A 22,964-nucleotide genomic window follows, 5' to 3' on the forward strand; every position below is an offset into this window, starting at 1 on the left:
TTCAGGGGCCGGGCAGGACGGGAGGAAGTAACCGCCCCCCCTCCTGCGATTGGTCGGTTAGCTAACCGACAGATCGCAGGGTATAGGAGGAGGTGGCAGGCTTGCCACCTCGCTCCTATTCTTTTGCATGGTCCTGGCTGTCTGACAGCCGGGATCATGCGAAATTACTGGGCGGTCGGGTCCCAGAGACCCGATCAGCCCGGTATCGCCGCAGATCGCAAGGGCGATTTCCCTTGCGATTTGCGGCGATCGCCGACATGGGGGCCTACATGGCCCCCCTCGGCGTTTGCCCTGGATGCCTGCTGAAGGATTTCAGCAGGCATCCGGTTCCGATCTCTGCCCGGCGAGCGGCAGAGACCGGAAAACGCCAGGACGTACGGGGACGTCCTGGGTCCTTAAGAGGTTAATAAAAAGGCCATGGCCTTGTTTATTCAATCTGGTGTCTGCCTTATCCCGGTTGGGGTTTATTAAGTCTGTGCCCATGTAGCAGAGTAAAACATGTGCAAATGAACCATGGGGAGAGAAAAATAAAAATAATCTGGTTGGTTGCTATGGACAGGGCAGTGTGTGGCCCTGGGCAAAACATGACCCTCTTCATATACATGGAGCTGCAGTGCAGCATAATTTGGGGAGCAGAACAAGGTGATCTTTGGACATGCAACCCATGCCATGTTACAGTAGCCTTATATTCTACATACAGAAACCGTGCATGTAAAGTAACAGGGTCCAAGATCTATGACTATTTTCTGTGTTTAAACATGTAAAACAAACGACAAAGCATTAAAGGTTACTCTTGTGGAAAACTTTTAATGAACTGGCGCCAGAAAGGTAAACAGATTTGTAAACTTTTTAAAACATTTTAATCCTTTTAGTACCTTTTAAGCAGCAATTTACTTTGTGTTGTCCAGTGCTCTCTGCTGACCCCACTGTCAGGAACTGTCCAGAGCAGCATAGGTTTGCTATGGGGATTCTCCTGCTCTGGACAGTTCCTGATACAGGCATCAGGTGTCAGCAGAGAGCACTGGACAATATAAAACTACAAGGCATTGGGCCCCAGATAAAAGTAATGAGTGTTATCCCAAGAATTGAAACACCAAGTATCTTAATCAGTGGGGGCCAACCATGGGAACCCCCACTTCCACTGAGGAAGCACAGTGCAGTTGCCCATAGCATAGCAACCAGATTTTAACTTCCTCTATACAAGTTCGATAAATGCCCTACAATCTCTTTATTCTTGAGATCAATACCCATCTTTAATTTCCTATTGTTATTCCCATCATCCACCAGCAACAACTCCCACCAGCAGTACACCCCCCCCCCCCCCCCATGGTAATAGCATTAGCTGACGGATGATTGGGTGCGACTGCTTGGGGGGGGGGGGGGGGGGGGAGCATTAGGTAGGTAGCAGTTTCTACTATAAGTGACATCATTGCACTATAAGTGACATCATTGCACACGCTGTGCAGGATGTCTTCATCCCTGCACAGCACTTGCTATGACACTCACCGTGTGCACCCCAGCTAGGCAGTCCCTGCATGCAGATATTACAGGAGTAGCAGTTTAGTGATGGGGCAAGACTGGTTGCACCGTCATGTGCATTGGGTCCCATGTAGCAGTGTTTGCCAAAGTGTGAAGTCTTCCGGCATCTTGCCCGAAGCAGGGCTAAATGCATGAAGAAATCTGCCCGGCACTGCATGTCCCGGAGTCAGGCAATACAAATTCTATATCTAGAAAAATGTTCGTTCCACAGGCTGCAAATTGCCTGCAGGCGGGGAGTGGAGACCCCTGCTCTAGCTTTGTTGAGTGCATTGGATTGAGATAGTCTTCCTAATGGAAAAGCCATTTGCAAAATACTACCTCTACATAGTAAATACAGAATGTGAGCACAACACAAAACTGTATGGCCCCAAAGAAAGTGTCCTAAAGCAGTTGCACTGCATTTGTGTTTAAGGCCTCATCAACACTGCAGAATTCCACTAGCAGAATCCCATTTTCAGCAGAGTCCCATTGTTTTCAGTAGGATTTTGCTGTCCACTGCAGCAATTCCTGCATTCTCAGGAGTGGACATCTGCCTAGAGAACTAACATGTTCATTCTTTGGGCGGAATGCCACCAGACTGCATTTGTATCCATGATACAGCGCATGCCTGTGCGGTCATACTGCAAGCGGGAAGTGTGCCCAACCCTTAGATCTTTTCATCCACCTTAGGTCTAAAATGTTCACATGGGCCTCATGTTTTCACTTCTGCAATAAATTCTTACAAGTGTTATTGTACACGCAAATGTTTGCCATAAGTCTTTGTAATACCTAGTCCTATGAACCAGATACACATTTTGAGTTAGTCAAGGCATCATTTTAAGCCTAACCAATAGCCAGTCAGCCTTATTAGTGAAACATTTTAATTGTAATAAAAGTTTAAAAAGTTACACATTAACATCTTAAAAGCAGTAGAATACAAATAAATAAGGGCTGGGGAAAGTCTATTAAAACAATTCAGAACTCTTGAGACTCTGCAACTTTGGGTTCTTGTGAGGACGCTCCTTTTCCAGTCTTCTTTGGCAGTAGGATTGCTTGGATATTTGGCAGGACACCTCCCTCTGCAATGGTGACCCCATCAAACAGCTTGGCTAGTTCCTCATCATTCCTGACAGCCAGTTGGATGTGTCTGGGCAGGATCCTGGATTTCTTGTTGTCTCTGGCTGCGTTTCCCGCCAGCTCCAGGACCTCAGCACACAGGTATTCCAGGGTGGCAGCTAGATAGATGCTGGCTCCAGATCCAATCCTCTCAGCGTAGTTTCCCTTCCTCAGGAACCTGTGGATACGGCCTACTGGGAACTGGAGCCCTGCCTTGGACGATCTGGAGGCCTTACCAGCTGCTGGACCTTTCTGGACCTTCTTACCACGACCAGACATATTGAGAGAAATACCTATTGAAAGAAAAGTAATAATCAGTTCATTTTCTGTGCAATACTATTTCCATTCACACAGTTCATGGTGGTATTGCATGCAGATCATAGAGTAAATATGGCATGCACAAAAAGACTGCAGTCAGTCTACAAGCAATGGGAAGATTTATCAAAACCTGTCCAGGAAAAAAAAAAAAAAAAAAAAAAGCTGCTGAGTTGCCCATAGCAACCAATCAGATCTCTTCATTTTTTAACCCCTTAAGGACCCAGCCCAAATATACCTTAAGGACCCGGCCATTTTTTGCACATATGACCACTGGCACTTCAAGCATTAATTACTCTGGGATGCTTTTACCTTTCATTCTGATTCAGAGATTGTTTCTTCTTGACATATTCTACTTTATGTTAGTGGTAAAATTTTGCCGATACTTTTATCATATCTTAGTGAAAAATTGAAAATGTTGCATTTTTTTACTTTGATGCTCTCTGCTTATAAGGAAAATGGATATTACAAAGAATTATACATTGATTCACATACACAATATGTCTACTTTATATTTTCATCATAAAGTTGACATGTTTTACTTTTGGAAAACAGGTCTTCAAAGTTCAGCAGCAATTTTCCACAAAATGACCAGTTCAGTTTTGAAGGGGCTATTAAAAATACCTCACAAATTATGCAATTATAAAAAATGCACCCCTCAAAGTATCAAAAGTGACATTCAGCAAGTGTGTTAACCCTTTGTGTTTCACAGGAATAGCAGCAAAGTGAGAAAATTCTAAATCTTCATTTTTTTTTTTAACACTCGCATGTTCTTGTAGACCCAGTTTTAGAATTTTTACAAGTGGTAATCGGAGAAAAATCTCCCCCAAAATTTGTAACCCAATTTCTCTCGAGTAAGGAAATACCTCATGTTTATGTCCAGTGTTCGGCGGGCGCAGTAGAGGGCTCAGAAGGGAAAGAGCAACAATGGGATTTTGGAGAGGGAATTTTGCTGAAATGGTTTTGGGGGGCATGTCACATTTAGAAAGCCCCTATGGTGCCAGAACAGCAGAAAAACCCACATGGCATACCATTTTGGAAACTACACCCCTCAAGGCACATAAGGGGTACAGTGAGCCTTAACACCCCAGAGTTTTTTTGTTAAAATCGGATGGGCAAATGGAAAAAAAAAAAACTCACTAAAGTGCAGTTTTCCCCCAAATTTACCATTTTTTTACAAATGTTAATTGAAGAAAATGCCCCCTAAAATTTGTAACCCCATCTCTTCTGAGTATGGAAATACCCCATGTTAGGACGTAAAATGCTCTGCGGAGCAAACTACAATGCTCAGAAGAGAAGGAGTCACATTTGGCTTTTTGAAAGCAAAGTTTGCTGAAATGGTTTTTGGGGGGCATGTCGCATTTAGGAAGCCCCTGTGGTGCCAGAACAGCAAAAAATACCCTCATGGCGTACCATTTTGGAAACTACACCCCTTAAGGAACGTAACAAGGGGTACAGTGAGACTTAACTACCCACAGGTGTTTGACGACTTTGTTAAAGTTGGATGTGTAAATGACATTGGGGGGGGGGGGATTTGTGCAGGGTGCCTGCTGATAGGTATCCATACGCCCTAGGTCCTCAAGTGGTTAAAAGGCCTCTGCAAAATGAAAGCAGCAATCTGGTTGCTATGACCAACTCAGCAGCTTTTTTTCTGGAGAGATTTTGATAAATATCCCCCACTGGTGTGGTTTCTGTTAATGGGATGCAGTTTTATACTGTGGCTACCATTTATTTCAATGGCATAAATGTTGACAACTTTCTATTGCTATATGCCATTTAAAAACAGGCTACTAAATGGCACCCACTGCTGTCTGCCCCGGTACAATATGACATCCCATTCTTGGCAGGCTACCTGTGATGGAAGCCAAAAGCTGATTAATTCCACTCTAAGGCCATACATAGATATTGGGGAGATTTTTTTAGATTCGTTACAGAGTGTCACTGGGGAAGTTCTATATAGGAGATTTATCAAAACACATGCATCACAGAAGTGGTACAGATGCCCATAGCATTGAGTGTTTCGATTCGTCTGACTTTAGCCTGTATAAGTGAGTTCAGCTTTCAGGTGCTCCGGTGGGCTGGAAAAGGTGGATACAGTCCTAGGAGAGAGAACAAGGTGAAAGCCAGCTCACCCCGCCCCAGACAGTAGAGCGCGGATCCAGGCGCTGGACGGCACCAGCCAATGAGGAAATGAAAGAGATCGGATCCAGCTCAATGCAGGTAAAATCGGGTTTAATCCATAGGACAAGGAAGGAACAAGTCCTAGGAGAGAGTCTTCCACCTTTTCCAGCCTACCAGAGCACCTAAATGCTAAACTAGTTTATGCAGGCTAAAGTCAGCAACTGCTGAGCCGAGAAGTTCATGATGAATCGAATCACTAACTTTGCTCATCTCTAATAGCAACCAGATTGTCTAAGTGTTAAGGTCTTTGAAAAAATTACAGCAGTCTGATTGCTGAGTAATGGGTTTTGATTAACCTCCCCCTCCAAATCCAGTGTTTAATACAAAAGTCAACATTGCTTTCCATTTGAAATTAAGTTTCCAAGTATATTTTGTATTGATTTTCTCAAGAGCACATGCATAACACTTACTGTAAATTCCATGTGAGTAATATACAGCAAATACAGTCATAAGGCAGAGTTCACACAGGGCACGAGGGATGAAGCAGTTTTTTCCTCCCAAAATGTATCAGATATAGCAGCTTAAAGGGGTAGTCCAGTGGTGAAAAACTTATCCCCTATCCTAAGGATAGGGGATAAGTTTGAGATCGCGGGGGGTCCGACCGCTGGGGCCCCCTGCGATCTCTCTGTACGGGGCCCCGGCTCTCCGCCGAGATAGCGGGTGTCGACCCCCGCACGAGGCGGCGGCCGACACGCCCCCTCAATACATCTCTATGGCAGAGCCGGAGATTGCCGAAGGCAGCGCTTCGGCTCTGCCATAGAGTTGTATTGAGGGGGCGTGTCGGCCGCCGCCTCGTGCGGAGGTCGACACGCCCCCTTCCAGCGGGCTGTCGGGGCTCCGTACAGGAGATCGCAGAGGGCCCCAGCGGTCGGACCCCCCGCGATCTGCAACTTATCCCCTATCCTTATGATAGGGGATAAGTTGCTCACCACTGAATCACCACTGGACTACTCCTTTAACCCTAAACCCATAGTTTGACATATATAATGCTTTAGTTTAAACTCTTGTATCTAAGGCTGGGTTCACACTACGTTTTGTCCCATACGGGAGCGCATACGGCAGGAGGGAGCTAAAACCTCGCGCTCCCGTATGTCACCGTATGCGCTCCCATATGCCATTCACTTCAATGAGCCGACCGGAGTGAAACGTTCGGTCCGGTCGGCTCATTTTTGCGCCGTATGCGCTTTTACAACCGGACCTAAAACCGTGGTCAACCACGGTTTTAGGTCCGGTTGTAAAAGCGCATACGGCGCAAAAATGAGCCGACCGGACCGAACGTTTCACTCCGGTCGGCTCATTGAAATGAATGACATACGGGAGCGCATACGGTTACATACGGGAGCGCAAGCTTTTAGCTCCCTCCTGCCGTATGCGCTCCCGTATGGGACAAAACGTAGTGTGGACCCAGCCTAAGACTGCACTGCAGCTACAAGCAGTTTGTCATGGATTGTGGTAAACTTGTCTGGCTACAAGACTGACCAGTCACCAATACAATTCACCATAAAACTCCCTTCACCTGCATGTCAGATCATGGCCCTACAACTTACTGCATACAGGGCTGTTTGTCCTTATTCACCCAGGGGCCTGTGCCTAGGGCCACACTTGTGTTTTTTTTTTTTTTTTTACTCAAGACTCTTGTTGAATCTTAAAGGGGTACCCAAGTGGAATTTTTTAAATATTTTTTTAAATCAACTGGTGCCAGAAAGTTAAACAAAACAGATTTGTAAGTTCAGCCACTAGAGAGGGAGAGAGCACACCGTGCAGCTTAAACATGCAGACATACAATACCACTGGTATACACAGGCAGCCTCCGGACCCGATAAGTAACAACGCAGCACATGCAGTGTGCACACACTAGATAAAGTATCAAACAATACAATGAAAGGGAGTAGCGTACACTCACCGCAGGTAAACAGCTGCAGGCCCGAGGTCCGGGATCACCACAGCATAGACGGAGACGGTAAGGGGCGCTCAGAGGCTACGCCAGCTGTTTTGGATGTAGGAACATCCTTCTTCCGGCCTCCGCGGAGGCCGGAAGAAGGATGTTCCTACGTCCAAAACAGCTGGCATAGCCTCTGAGCGCCCTTTACCGTCTCCGTCTATGCTGTGGTGATCCCGGGCCTGCAGCTGTTTACCCGCGGTGAGTGCACGCTACTCCCTTTCATTGTAGATTTGTAAGTTACTTCAAATTAAAATCACTACTCTACCAGTACTTTAGAAGCTGTATGCTACAGAGGAAATTTGTTTACAGTGCTCTCTGCTGACACCTCTGTCCATGTCAGGGACTGTCCAGAGCAGCATAGGTTTGCTATCGGGATTTTCTCCTACTCTGGACAGTTCCTGATACAGGCATCAGGTGTCAGCAGAGAGCACTGGACAAGACAAAAAAAAAAAAAAAATTCAAAGAGTTTCCTCTGTAGCATACAGCTCCAAAAAAGTACAAATTTTCCAGGCAGACATGACACTAAAGTTTTCTTCAGTGTGATCACCCAATAGGATGTACTCAGAGTGCCAATGGCAGCAAACTATATAGCCCTGAAAAATTAAAAACCCAGCAAAGTTAAACATAAATAGAACTACACAACTATACACAAGACAAGCACCACAGAAGGGACACCCCATGAGAAAAGATTAGGGATTTCCAGAGTGTCAACAGGAGTGCAGATTCCCATAGCCTACAGAAGTTCATCATGTAAATCACAAGCAGTACATTCCTTCTCATACATATTATGTGTATATATATATATACACACACACACACACACACACACACACACACACACACACACACACACACCTCTATATACAGATAAAACACTTCATGTTGGTTTAGACATCACCTTTGTCTGATGAGAAACACAATGGAATTTCACAGTCAAAGCCTGTTCCTCACACAGCTTTCCCTACTCCTGAATGACCAGCCTACAGACTCTGCACCTCCCTTAGCACCACTCCTGATATTTATACCATGTTAATTGATCTTGCAGCTGATATATAAAGAGTTAATTAGGCAAGGCCCACACCTTGCTGACAATGGGATGCTGATGTATACTGTGGAGGAAAGGAGTGGATGTCATTCAGGTCAATAGTGCAAACTCACTAAGGGTAGGAACTACATCTTTGCCCCCATTAATCATATCTACAGGCATCCCGCCTAAAAACAGGATGCTGATGTGTACTTATAACTGGCGCAACAGACCCCATTCAATTCTATGGCTGAAAGGAGCCACCTAGTCACTTTTTTTCAGGATGTGTGCGCTATTTCAAAAGTGCAACAGCCCGTCATGAGTGCGCTTAAAATAGGGCATATGTCCTGAACAGAGTCACTAGGGGTGACTCCGCTCGGCAGCAGAAGAGAATGGCGTGCTCTGCTCCCATTAACAACATATGTCGGCATGCCATTTTCTGCGGGATACCGACAGATCCGATTAACGGGGGCCAGAACATAGTGTGTTCAATGCACCAAAATGTGGTTTGGTGCGTTGCCCAGTCTGCTTAAAATAGCATATATGGCCTAGTCATAAGGTGACTCCTCTCAGGATGCTGGTGGATACCTGCAATGGAAGGGTAAAGCACAACATAAGGGTATGATCACACTGTGTCCCCACTCTTATATGTATCTGTTGGCATGCCACAAAAAACTGGATGCTAATGTATACTATTAGGCTACGGTAAGTTTCTTATTGTTTTTTGGGGGCAAAAACTCCAAGAAAAACAAAAATTCTGCCGCATGGCGTTTTTTTGGCCAAAAAACGCTGCGGCCAGATGTTAGCTGTAAATCAATGAGAAATCGCAAAATTCTTTTTCCACTTGGCGTTTTTCAGTTTGGCGTTTTCTTAAATCCTTTTGGCATTTTTTCACTCTTTCTTGGCGTTTTGCAGCTCCTTGGCGATTTTGCAAAATCGCAGCATGTTGAGCCTCTGGCGTTTTTTCCCCTGAAATCGTGGCGTTTTTCTCCCACAGAAGTCTATGGGAGTAAAAAGACGCCAAGAAAATCGTTTTTAACTTTGGTGTTTTTTCAGGCGGTTTTTATTCTCTTTTGGACTTTAGAGATCCAAAAATGTGATGGATACACCTTTTTTAATAAAATTTCTTAGGGTAAGATTAAAAAAAATTATAAAAAAAATACAGTAGTGATGGAAAAATTTTTTATTTAATAAAATGTATATTTTTTATAACAACATTTTTATTAATTTTTAAACAGGGATCAATTTATGTGGGCGGGCAGGGCACTAAAAATATAGCCAACAAATGTAGTGTGTGTGTGTTTGTGCGTGTTTTTCACTTTTTATTCTTTATTTTTTAGGTGGTACTACTACTCCCAGCATGGAACACACTGTTCCATGATGGGAGTAGTAGTACATGTACTAATTAACAGATCGCCTCGGGTTCCATTGCGATCCTTCTGTATAATTTATAGATGCGGCCGGCCACTCTTCTATGGTCCCCTGCACTGCCGTATATACACCTATTTATATTTCTCTCAGAGAACTGTGATTGGCCAGATGGTTCCAGCCAATCACAACTCTCTGTGGGAAATATGAATAGGTGTATATACGTCAGTGCAGGGGACCATAGAAGAGTGGCCACATCTATACATTATACAGGAGGATCACATTGGGTGTCAGGAGTGACATCCGCTGTGATCTTTCCTTAACTGCAGGTACTACAGCTCCCAACATGGAGCAGAGTGTGCTCAATGATGGGAGTAGTAGTACCTGCAGTTAAGGAAAGATCACAGCGGGTATCACTCCTGACATCCGCTGTGATCATCCTATCTATTGCAGAGATGTGGAGCGGCTCTATGCAGCGATCGCATCTCTGCACTATACTCCGGCCAGTGATGTGAAGAGAACATCACTGACTCATATTTCCCTCAGAGTGGTGATTGGCTGCAACCATCCGGCCAATCCCCACTCTGGGCGGAATATATGAATGAGTGATGTTCTATTCACATCACTAGCCGGAGTATAGTGCAGAGATATGAGTGCTGTATAGAGCCGCTCTGCATCTCTGCTATATTATGGACGATCGCATCGGGCGATATGTCTATTAGTACAGGTACTACTACTCCCATCATGGAACAGTCTGTTCCATGCTGGGAGTAGTAGTACTACCTAAAAAAATTATCCAAGAAGAGAGAAAAAAAGTGAAACACACATGCACTTTATTAAAAATTCATTAAAATTTCGTTATAAAAAAACATAAATTTTGTTAAATAATTCGTTTTTTTCCATCACTACTGCATCCCTTTTTTTGGGTACCAAAATAAAATGCAATTTCCACACAAATGAAAAAATGACAGAAATAACGACAGATGCAGGAGATTGCTTAATTGCTTAGCCTTAAGTTTGTACTTGTTTTTTTGTCCTGCGTTTTTTTGGTTTGAAAAAAATGCAAGAAAAAACACCAGTGCAATTCCCTGCGTCTGGCGTTTTTTATGGCGTTTTTTCATTTGTGTGGAAATGACATTTTTGGCCCCTTTGGCGTTTTTTTTTTTTTTTGGTACCCTAAATTTGTTGGGTAAACCCCCCCCCCCCAAAAAAAAAAAAAAAGGATGCAGTAGTGATGGAAAAAAAATTATTTAACGAAATTTATAGTTTTTATAGCAAAATTTTTATTTATTTTTAATAAAGTGTGTTTGTGTTTTACTTTTTATTTTTCTCTTTTTTTGAAATGTTTTAAGTAGTACTGCTAATCCCAGCATGGTACACACTGTTCCATGATGGGAGTTGTAGTACCTGTACTAATAGATATCTCGCCAGATGAAATCGTCCATAATATAGCAGAGATGAGGCTCTATACAGCGCTCGCATCTCTGCTCTGTACTCCGGCCAGTGATGTGAATAGAACATCACTCATTCATATTTCCGCCCAGAGTGGTGATTGGTCGGATGGTTGCAGCCAATCCCCAGCGGATTTCAGGGGTGACACCCGCTGAGATCTGTCTATTAATGCAGGTACTACTACTCCCATCATGGAGCACACTCTGTTCCATGTAGGGAGCAGTAGTTCCTGCAGTTAAGGAAAGATCACAGTGGATGTCACTCCTGACACACGCTGTGATCCTCCTGTATAATGTATAGATGCAGCCAGCCACTCTTCTATGGTCCCCTGCACTGACATAGATATACACATATTCATATTTCCCACAGAGAGTTGTGATTGGCTGGACCATCTGGCCAATCACAGCTCTCTGCGGGAAATCTGAATAGGTGTAAATATATACGGCAGTGCAGGGGACCATAGCAGAGCGGCCGGCCACATATATAAAATATACAGGAGGATCACAACAGACCCAGGGCGATCTGTCAATTAGTACAGGTACTACTACTCCCATCACTTTTTTGGATTGCTAAAGTCCAAAAGAGAATAAAAATCCCTAAAAAAAAGCCGCATGGCGTTTTTCTTGGCGTTAAACCTCTATGGGAGAAAAACGCCATTGGCTCAACATGCTGCGATTTTGCAAAACCGCCAATGAGCTGAAAAACACCAAAAAAGAGTGAAAAACGGCGAAAAGATTAAAAACCGCCAAACTGAAAACACCAAGTGTAAAAAGAATTTTGCGATTTCTCATTGATTTACAGCTAACATCTGGGCGCAGCATTTTTTTTGCCAAAAAAATTCCATGCGGCAGAATTGGCGTTTTTCTTAGCATTTAAAAAAAAAAAAAAAAAAGTAGAAACTTTGCCTGTTTTGTTAAATACATTTTTTTTCCCGTCACTACTGCATCGTTTTAATTTTTAAAATTTTTTGGTAACTAACAAATTTTGGGTACCAAAAAAAAAGCCAAAGGGCCAAAAATGCAATTTCCACTCAAATGCAAAAAACACCAGAAAAAATGCAATAAAAAAAAAAAAGCCAAACACAGGAAAATGCTGTGGTGTTTTTTCTGGCGTTTTTTTGTGGCCACCTAAGGCTAGGTTTCCACTTGATTTTTTTTCTGGCAGTTTTTGGAAAACTGCCACTGCAGTTTTTGAGCCAAAGTCAGAAGTGTATTCAAAATGAATAGGACATATAAAGGAAGAACTTACACTTCTCCTCCCTTATGTATCCACTTCTGACTTTGGATCAAAAACTGCAGTGGCAGGACTCCAAAAACTGCCAGAAAAAAAACCAAGTGGAAACCTAGCCTCACAGTATGAATCAGCATCCCATTTTGGCGGGATGCCAACAGATAAGATTAACAGGGGCAGGGATGCAGTGTGAATGTACCCTTGCACTGCTTTATTGTGTACATTTGTCTTATATTTTACTATTTTACTTTTACTATTTGACTATTTTACTTGAATTATTTTACAAATGCTCCTTGTGAGGAAGTCAGCAGATTTCTCAAATGAGACATTTTTAAATTGTTGCAGTTTTTTCTCCCAATCTCGCTCCAGCCTTGACCAGACTTGCTTAGATCAATTTTTGATAAATTTGGGGGAAGCACGCATGACAGGAATAATAACTCCCTCTCTAGTATTTTACTTAGTATATCTATATATAAATATATATATATATATATATATATATATATATATATATGTATATGTATATGTATATATATATATATATATATATATATATGCAAAACTGTAGGTATCAAATCAACCATATAACCAAATCTTTCCTTGTAAGTTTTACACCAGTTTTTCTTTTAGCTATATTCTGCATTAAGCTATACTATATACAATTGTTTGGTGCACTTGTATTGCATTAGTAAGGACTGCTGGTGGCATTTCAGGTCCATGGTACGTTCAAATAGGTCATGCAAAGAGTACGTACCTTATTAAATAAAATAAAAAATGTACTGTAGTGAACGGAACAAAATGTACTGAATGCTGTGGCAGTGGAGTACCCCTTTAAAAGCAGACAATTTCTTTTACATGCTTGTTATGCCATTGCACTCCTGAGGAAGGGGTGTTTTTTACCCAGAAACACGTCATGTATATGGTGATTATGTCTGAATATGTTGGTGTGAAGCAATATTGGGATCATCTTATCACTTCCCTATGGCTCTGCACCTGAACATCCAGAAATCCTTTTGCATTTTCCTTGGCATATCAAACACAATGTTTCTTCCCCAAAAACAAAAAACACAGCATTTAGATGAGCTTTCATGGTAGACTCGAGCCTCTGTACTTTGTGTCTTCACGGCTGTGTTTTAAAATGAATTGTTTATATTTTGCTCCCAATGTTTTGGCTCCCAATGTGCTCGTCTTTGGAGTAAAGAGAAGGTGTTTTGTGTTCTGCGGAGGGCATCTTAAATTCTGTGACATTTACTTAATTGCCGACATTCTTGTGAACAATTTTGCTGGTGCTGAGCAATTTCCTTTCATATTTCTAATGCTGTATTCGTGCGGAGCTGACACGCTGTGATTCTCCTGCTAAATATTGTGGCCACAACTTTGGGGAATAATTGCACAGCTTTCAGAAAAATCTTTCTTATCTAGTTTGGGAGGGAATGCAAGGAGAGATGTTTGTGCGGAAGAAAGAACTGTAGGGATTCATTAGCATTCATTGTTTATAACCTCGCTATTAAAAAAGCATAATAGGGATTATCAGAAAAAGAGACTTGGAGGGAGGATCTACTTTACGGTTACATTTCTTTCTGCCGTATTCAAGTAATATGTATATTTTATGGAAATTCTTTAAAGGGGTACTCCAGTGCACACACACAATCAAACAATAACCTAACTCCAACGCGTTTCACCTGTCATATCTAAACAGGATCATCAGGGAAAACAGTGGCACAAACACAGATATTAGTGATGGTGATAGCACTAATTAAAACAGGGCACTTATGGTAGTTAAGTGTTCCCTAAATTGCAGCATGACAGACCTAAATAGTGGCTAATTACTCCAGATTTACACCCCTGATATGGGATGCACACTAAGTACACGGAGTATGCCACGTATACCAAACTAGATCATAACCTATGCAGAGTACTCTGCATTCACACTGCAGAATTTTCTGTGGTAGAGAGTTCCACTGCAAAAATCCGGACTCTGGACCTACCCAAAGAATGAACATGTTCATTATTTTGGTGGAAATCCACATGGACTGCATTTCTGTCATTGGTGACAACGTATGTTTGCTCGGTCCTGTTGCAAAAGGATTTCATTGGCGCTTGCAGCAGACAGAATATTCCTCCAGAATGACCTGACCCCACCACCCTGTATAGGGTACAGGAGGCACGCGGGAACGGGTTTCCCTTCTCCCACCTGTGCTGGCTGCTTTCTTCTTTCTGTCAGCTAAGGAGCAGGCCGCGGCATCTGCGGGATTGGACTGACAGTTCGGGGCTGGGCTGGGCTGGCCAAGTTCACTTAAAGGGGTACTCCGCCCCTAGACATCTTATCCCCTATTCAAAGGATAGGGGATAAGATGTCTGATCGCGGGGGTCCCCGTGCGATCTCTCCTGCTGCACCCCCGTACATCAGCAACCTGGAGCTATGTTTGCTCCATGGCTGATGACGGGCGATGCAGGGGACGGGATATCGTGACATCACGGCTCCGCCTCTCTTGATATCACGATGCCCCGTCCCCTGTATCGCCCGTCATCAGCCACGGAGCAAACATAGCTCCAGGCTGCTGATGTACAGAGGTGCAGCAGGAGAGATCGCGGGAGTCCCCAGTGGCGAGACTCCCACAATCAGACATCTTATCCCAAATCCTTTGGATAAAGGATGATGTCTAGGGGCGGAGTATCGCTTTAAGGCTACTCCACGCTGTCTGATGCCTCTTTGGACCTCCTAGCAAGATGAGCAGTGTCCCACCCCCCTTCCCTTTTATTTTATTTAGTCACAGTTTTGTATTTGAGGGTTTAGTTGCCCTGTCTATTTGCTGGGTGAACTATGGTTCTGATATGGTTTCCTGGGGTCCTATTTTATGTTATGGTGTAAAATTTATCACCGATCTTAAGTTACCCATAATAAAAAAACGTGGCCTTGTTTACCCAAATTCTTTGTCTTGGACTCCTTTATTTTACTTGTTTGTCTTATGGTTTTTTGGGGGGCTCCATTCCTGTGTCTCCGGGCAGATATTCTGTAGTGTTATTGTAGCCTTAGACCGCTGACCTGTCCTGTATGCTCTATGGAAACCTGGTAATTGGTTCTGAAGCCTCAAAATGTCATCCAAAAATAGGAAAAAGTGAGGATTAAAGACACATAAGAAGATAACTAATACAGATAAAGCAAGTCTCTACATATAAAAGTAAGAAAGATCTGCTGGAAGCTGTAAATCACTGTCTATGTAGAGGACAGGAGCTTCTTCAGGGTCCTGTACAATACACACAGTGTCCCAAAAAAGTAAAATGGAGCCGTCCTTACCTGGTGTCCAAAGGAGCAGCTAACCGTGGTACAAGTAAAGAGAAAAATGAAATACAACAGACAAGAAATACAGGCAACATGGATATATCTCTGGTATATACCTAATTTAGGGTTAAAAAAAAAACTTACAGAAATACAATAAAAATGCCTAATATATACAGTTGCTACTCGATGAACTCCCAATACACAATATACTAACAACAGAAAAATCATAATCATCATCAAACATTTTTTTTTAGAAAAATGCTAAATATTTTATTTTATTAGTTATCTCACAATTGCATTAAAACAGCAAGGAGGTATCCCACTGAAGAGGGGAAGAAAAAACGGGTAACACTGGCCCTGATTTACTAAGAGTGGAGTCTAGTTTTTTTTTGTGGGTTTTGATTCCCAACAGGTATTTTTCGTATGGTATTTACTATTGTTTCCCTACATTGTGCACTTTTCCCTCCCTGCTCTGAGCTGTAGGTTTTTCCTCAGCTCAAATCCACCATGTGGAAACATTAGTAAATATGTTGGGATTTTTTCACTGGAGAGTTGGTTGGGTTATTGAACTTTTTGGCGCAAATTCTGGCGCTGACACAATTTGTGGCGCAATGTGCCAAATTCTGCCGCACAACCCAACAAAAAATGCCGGGTTTACAATAGTAAATCAGGGCCACTGGAAACATGTTTTGGAAAAATGCCTAACAATATATAGGGGGGTATTTATCAGCGGATTTATGTGTTGTTTTTTTTAGCGTAACTTTGGTGCAATTCTTTGGCGCAGTGTCTTTTCAGCATACTTAGGCTTTTGACACAGGCTCCAGGACACAGAGGGACAACACCCCAACCCGGCATTTCGTGACTAAAACCTTTGTCAACGTCATGGAAGGGGGTAGGCCAGATGGAATATTGATGAGGAAGGGGGAGTTGCGCGAGCCGCCTCCATTTCGCACTGGAGTGCAATGACAAAGAGCTTCTAGTGGGCTTCTATGGATTTACCTAAGGTAAAACTGTAGATGTTCTTTGTACAGCTATTCACCTGCACTATAAGGCTAAGTTTCTACTTGTTTTTTTGTCCTGCGTTTTTTTGGGTTGAAAAAAACGCCTGAAAAAACGCCAGTGCAATTTCCTGCGTCTGGCGATTTTTCTGGCGTTTTTTCATTTGTGTGGAAATTGCACCTTGGCAGTTTTTTTTTTTTGGTACCCAAAATTTGTTGGGTACCAAAAACAAAAGGATGCAGTAGCGATGAAAAAAATTATTATTTAAAGAAATGTAGATATTTTATAACAAAATTGTAATTATTTTTTTTTATTAAGTGTGTGTTTCACTTTTTTTCCTCTATGTTTAAAATTTTTTAGGTAGTACTACTACTCGCAGCATGGAACAGACTGTTCCATGATAGAGTAGTAGTACCTGTACTAATAGACATTTCGCCCCGGGTGTCAGTCATGACACCCAATGCGATCGTCCATAATATAGCAGAGATGCAGAGCGGCTCTATACAGCGCTCATATCTCTGCTCTGTACTCCGGCCGGTGATGTAAATAGATCATCACTCATTCATATTTTCCGCCCAGAGTGGGGATTGGCCGGATGGTTGCAGCCAATTCCCAGCGGATTTCAGGGGTGACACCCGCTGTGATCTGTCTATTAATGCAGGTACTACTACTCCCATCAGGGAAATATGAATGAGTGAGTGGCCGGCTGGAGTATTGTGCGAGCGCTGTATAGAGCCACTCCGCATCTCTGCTATAGACAGGACGATCGCAGTGGGTGTCAGAAGTGATAACCGCTGTGATCTGTTCTTACCTGCAGGTACTACTACTCCCAACATGGAGCACACTCTGCTCCATGCTGGGAGCTGTAGTACCTGCATTAATAGACAGATCGCAGCGAGTGTAACTTCTGACACCTGTTGCGATCTGTCTATTAATGCAGGTACTACAGCTCCCAGCATGGAGCAGAGTGTGCTCCATGTTGGGAGTAGTAGTACCAGCAGTTAAGGAAATATCACAGTGGATGTCACTCCTGTGTATATATACGTCAGTGCAGGGTACCATAGAAGAGCGGCCACATCTATACATTATACAGAAGGATCGTAACGGACCTGGGCGATCTGTCAATTAGTACAGGTACTACTCCCATCATGGAACAGTGTGTTCCATGCTGGGAGTAGTAGTACTACCTAAAAAAATGTAAAAAATAAAGAAAAAAAGTGAAAGTGAAACACACACACACTACATTTTTTTATTATTGTCGGCTGCACCTTTAGGTACCCACTCGCCCACATAAATTGATCCCTGTTTTAAAAATTAATACAAATTTTGTTATAAAAAAGATAAATTTCATTAGATACAATTTTTTCCTTCACTACTGTATCTTTTTTATAAAAATTTTTTTAATGGTACCCTACGAAATTTTATTAAAAAAGGTATCTCCATATCTTTTTTTGGATCGCTAAAGTCTCAAAAAAAAATAATAAAAACCGCCTGCAAAAACGCCAAAGTTAAAACCCACTTATCATTTTTCTTGCCTTATTTTCACTCCCATAGACTTCAATGGGAGAAAAATGTCACAATTTTGACAAAAAAAAATCGCCAGTGGCTCAACATGCTGTGATTTTGGAAAACCGCCAAGGAGCTGATAAACGCCAAAAAAGAGTGAAAAAACGCCAAAAGTATAAAAAAAAATGCCAAAGTGAAAAACGCCATGTGGAATAAGAATTTTGTGATTTCTCATTGATTTACATCTGTCTGCAGTGTTGTTTGACTGAAAAAACACCATGGGGCAGAATTGGCGTTTTTCTTAAAAAATAAACAAGTAGAAACTTAGCATAACCCAATATATTGAGTTTAGTTTGAGTGAAATAGCTGTCAGATTCTCTTTTAAGGGGAGCCGAATATAATACACTGGGTTATAGTGTGGGTGAACAGGAGTACAAAGAGGCATCACTTACTTAATTTGGTCTTGTAGTTTTGAAGCTATGAGCCCCCCCCTTCCCCCAATTGCTCTATTTTCACTAGGAAGGAAGAGTGAATAATAGTAAATATTCAAATAACGGGCGGACATGGCACAGAGATGGGGGGCTGGGAAGCACGAGCAGCTTCAATTGCGCCACAATCCTAATTTTTATCTCCAAATTTAGACCAAATTGAGTAAGTGATACCTCTTTTTACTCCTATTCACCAACACTGTAATCTAGTATATTAGGTTTAGTGCAGGTGAACAGGCTGTCAGTTTCCCTTTTAAAGGGGAACTTCAGTAGAAACAATTGGAAAACAAATGTTTTCAAATCAACTGGTGCCAGAAAGTTGAACAGATTTGTAAATTACTTCTATAAAAAAAATCGTAATCCTTCCAGTACTTATCAGCCGCTGTATACTACAGAGAAAACTGTGCAGTTATTTCCAGTCTGACTGGACAGTTCTTGACATGGACAGAGGTGTCAGCAGAGAGCACTGTGGTCAGACTGGAAAGAACTTTGCAAATTTCTCTGTAGTATACAGCATCTGATAGGTACTGGAAGGGTTAAGATTTTTAAATAGAAGTAATTTACAAATCTTTTTAACTTTCTGGAGCCAGTTGATTTGAAATTTTTTTTTACACCGGAGTTGCCCTTTAACCCCTTAAGGACCAAGGACGTACCGGTACGTCCTTGGTCCTGCTCTCCCGATATAACGCGGGGTTACACAGTAACCCCGCATCATATCACGGCGGGCCCGGCGTCATAGTGAAGCCAGGACCCGCCTCTAATAGCGCGCAGGGCCGATCGCGGCGCCGCGCGCTATTAACCCTTTAGCGGCTAAAAGTGAAAGTGAAAGTGGCCGGCTAGCTCAGTCGGGCTGTTCGGGATAGCCGCGGCTAATCGCGGCATCCCGAACAGCTGACAGGACAGCGGGAGGGCCTCTTCCTGCCTCCTCGCTGTCCGATCGCCGAATGACTGCTCAGTGCCTGAGATCCAGGCATGAGCAGTCATGCGGCAGAATCGTTGATCACTGGTTTCTTATGAGAAAATAGTGATCAACATAGAAGATCAGTGTGTGCAGTGTTATAGGTCCCTATATAAAGATCATTTAACTCCTCCCCTATTAAAAGTTTGAATCACCCCCCTTTTCCAATAAAAAAAAAAAAGTGTAAATAAAAATAAAAATTAACATATATGGTATCACCTCTTGCGGAAATGTCCGAATTATAAAAATATATCATTAATTAAACCGCTTGGTCAATGGCGTGCGCGCAAAGTCCAAAATAGTGTATTTTTGGTCACTTTTTATATCATTTAAAAATGAATAAAAAGCGATCAATAAGTCCTATCAATGCAAAAATGGTACCGTTAAAAACTTCAGATCACGGCGCAAAAAATTAGCCCTCATACTGCCCCATACATGGAAAAAAAAAAATTATAGTGGTCAGAAGATGACAATTTTAAAGGTATTAATTTTCCTGCATGTAGTTATGATTTTTTCCAGAAGTCCGACAAAATCAAACCTATATAAGTAGGGTATCATTTTAATCGTATGGACCTACAGAATAAAGATAACGTGTCATTTTTACCGAAAAATGTACTACGTAGAAACGGAAGCCCCCAAAAGTTACAAAACAGCGTTTTTTTTTTCAATTTTGTCGCACAATGATTTTTTTTTCCGTTTCACCGTAGATTTTTGGGCAAAATGACTGACGTCATTACAAAGTAGTACAATTTTTAGGTGCAAAATTGAAAGTTATGATTTTTTAAAGGCAAGGAGCAAAAAACGAAAATGCAAAAATGGAAAAAACCCCGGTCCTTAAGGGGTTAAGGTCATTGTCTTGTTGGAAGGTAAACCTTTGGCCCAGACTGAGGTCCAGAGCACTCTGGCTCAGGTTTTCATTGAGTATATCTCTGTGCTTTTCTCCATCCAGCTTTTGCTTAACCCTGACCAGTGTCCCTGACCCAGCTGCTGAAAAATACCCCCACACCATGATGCTGCCACCACCATGCTTCAGTGTATGGATGGAATTGGGCAGACGATGGGCAGTCTAACCTACACTTGTTCTATTGGACAATTATGCAGCCTAAGGCAGCAAAAAACACAACACATAACCTACAAAGCTACCTCACCATATAAAATGATGTCAACACCAATTCATATGAAATATATCTCTTTATTATATATGAAAAAGATAAGGACAACCTCTAACCCTTAAAAAACATATATCCCAAAACAGACAGGAGAAGTTCCCCACATACAGAGTATATACATGGAGAATGTAGTTAAGTGTACCCAATATAATATATTTCCAAATGAAAACAAATCACAATACAAAAAATTATATCCCCATAAGTGACCAAACAATAATCGTGCCAGAATAATATACCATCATAAATACATCATATTACTAATATAAATGACATGTGGTAGACCTCCTCCGTGTGACACCTCGACGCGCGTTTCGTGGAAGACCACTTCGACAGGAAGTGATATTCAGCTGCCCCCCCCCCCCCCCCCCTATATATCCTTCTGGCATGTTTGTCGGATTTCTGGCATGGATGGTGATGAACAGTGCCTGGTTTCCTGCAGACATAACACTTAGAGTTGAGGCCAAAGAATTGAATTTTGGTTTTATCAGATCAGAGAATATTGTACTGAGGAGAGGCTTCTTTTGGCCACTCTGCCATAAAGCTCAGATTGGTGGAGGTTGCAGTGACGGTTGACCTTCTGGTTTCTCCCATCTGCACACAGGATCTTTGGAGCTCAGCCAGACTGATCATTGAGTTCTTGGTCACCACTCTTACCAAGGCCCTAGATTATATAGTTTGTTGGCGGGGCCAGCATTAGGAAGATTTGTGGCTGTTCCAAGCATCTTTCATTTAAGAATTATGTGGGTTACTGTTATTTTGGGTGACTTTCATTCTAGTAGAAATGTTTTGTACCCTTCTCCAGATCTTTGCCTCCACTCAATGATGTCTCTGAGCTCTACAGGCAGTTCTTTCTTCCTCATGTTTTGGTTTGTGCTTTGATATGTATTGTCAGCTGTGAGACCTTATATAGACAGGGCTGTGTCTTTCCAATCCGATCCAATCATCTGAATTTACCATGGTGACTCCAAAAAAGGCAAAGGAAAATCTCAGCGATTATCACGAGAAATGGGAGGAGCCAGAGCTAACATTTAAGTGTTATAGCAAAGGGTCTAAATACTTAAGTTCATGCAAAATAAAAAAAAATCCTTTTTAATAAATATGCAAATATTTCTAAAATGCAGTTTTCATTTTGTCATTATGGGGTATTTAGTACAAAATGAAGGGGATTTTATTTTATTTTTTCATTTTCATTTTTTTTTTCTTTTTTCTTTTTTTTTTAAACCCTTATTTTGTGGAAAAAGTAAAAGGGTCCTTCAGCTCCTGAGATGAATGCATCCTGTAGAAACAAAAAAAGATTATGTGAAAAGAGCCAAAGCACAGGTTCTCCAGTAGGTTGGTGCATAGACATCTTATTCCATTAGGGCAAGGATGGATAGATCTAAGCTATGTGAGAATAAGAACTACAACACATACTGTAGGTCTAATGCACACAGCTTGTACAGTTGCACAGTCTCTACATTTTTGCATTATTGAGATGAAGGCACTCCACCAGTAAAAAAGACCTCAGTAATATAGTATGTGTGACAGCATTCCACAATTTTTCATGAATTTCCTATTCATCTTTGAGAATAATATGTTGTATTAAAGGGGTATTCCGGTGAAACACTTTTCTTTTTTAAATCAACTGGTGCCAGAAAGTTAAACAGATTTGTAAATTACTTCTATTAAATCTTAATCCTTCCTGTACTTATTAGCTGCTGAAGACTACAGTGGAAATTCTTTTCCGTTTGAAACACAGAGCTGTCTGCTGAATCACGAGCACAGTGCTCTCTGCTGACATCTCTGTCCATTTTAGGAACTGTCCAGAGTAAAAGGAAATCCCCATAGCAAACATCTGCTCTTCTGGACAGTTCCTAAAATGGACAGAGATGTCAGCAGAGAGCACTGTGGTCGTGATGTCAGCAGACAGCTCTGTGTTTCAAAAAGAAAATTATTTCCGCTGTAGTATTCAGCAGCTAATAAGTACAGGAAGGATTGAGATTTTTTAATAGAAGTAATTTACAAATCTGTTCTGAAATGTTTTTCACCGGAGTACCCCTTTAAACTAGAGGCGTGACAGAGATACAGCCTGGGCCTATAGATTTCTGTGGGTAGTGCATTATGGATCCATACAACACAGATTTGCAAAACTACAACTCCCAGCATGCCTGGACAGACAACGGCTGTCCGGGCATGCTGGGAGTTGTAGTTTTGCAACATCTGGAGGTCTGCAGGTTGGAGGCCACTGCACTACAGCATAACCATGTGACTTATGACATATTGGCCCACATTTATCAATCAGCCTGAAACCATAAGGCCAGGTTCACACTACGAAATTTCCGCCTGCCATTCCGCTTTGAAATTGCAGGCGGAAATTCCGCTTGCTAAAATATATAGTGTAGTGATTGGGTTTCCGTACACAAATTCACAGTTCGG

At 42.1% G+C, this 22,964-nt stretch overlaps 1 protein-coding gene across 2 annotated transcripts in view; it reads right to left on the reverse strand.

The window, feature by feature from the left end:
* Positions 1-2,407: 2,407 nt before the first annotated feature.
* Positions 2,408-22,964, reverse strand: part of LOC130356953 (histone H2A, sperm-like) — a 191,400-nt gene continuing 170,843 nt past the window's right edge. The window contains exon 2 of one of the 2 annotated variants that reach the window (XM_056559160.1): positions 2,408-2,927. In XM_056559160.1, coding sequence (XP_056415135.1) covers positions 2,494-2,927 — 434 coding nt within the window. In that variant the 3' untranslated portion in view covers positions 2,408-2,493. The remainder of the gene's footprint in view (positions 2,928-22,964) is intronic. The other variant, XM_056559161.1, reaches the window with a different exon arrangement.

Source organism: Hyla sarda, chromosome 2 (assembly GCF_029499605.1).
Source record: "Hyla sarda isolate aHylSar1 chromosome 2, aHylSar1.hap1, whole genome shotgun sequence".
Lineage (NCBI taxonomy): Eukaryota > Metazoa > Chordata > Amphibia > Anura > Hylidae > Hyla > Hyla sarda.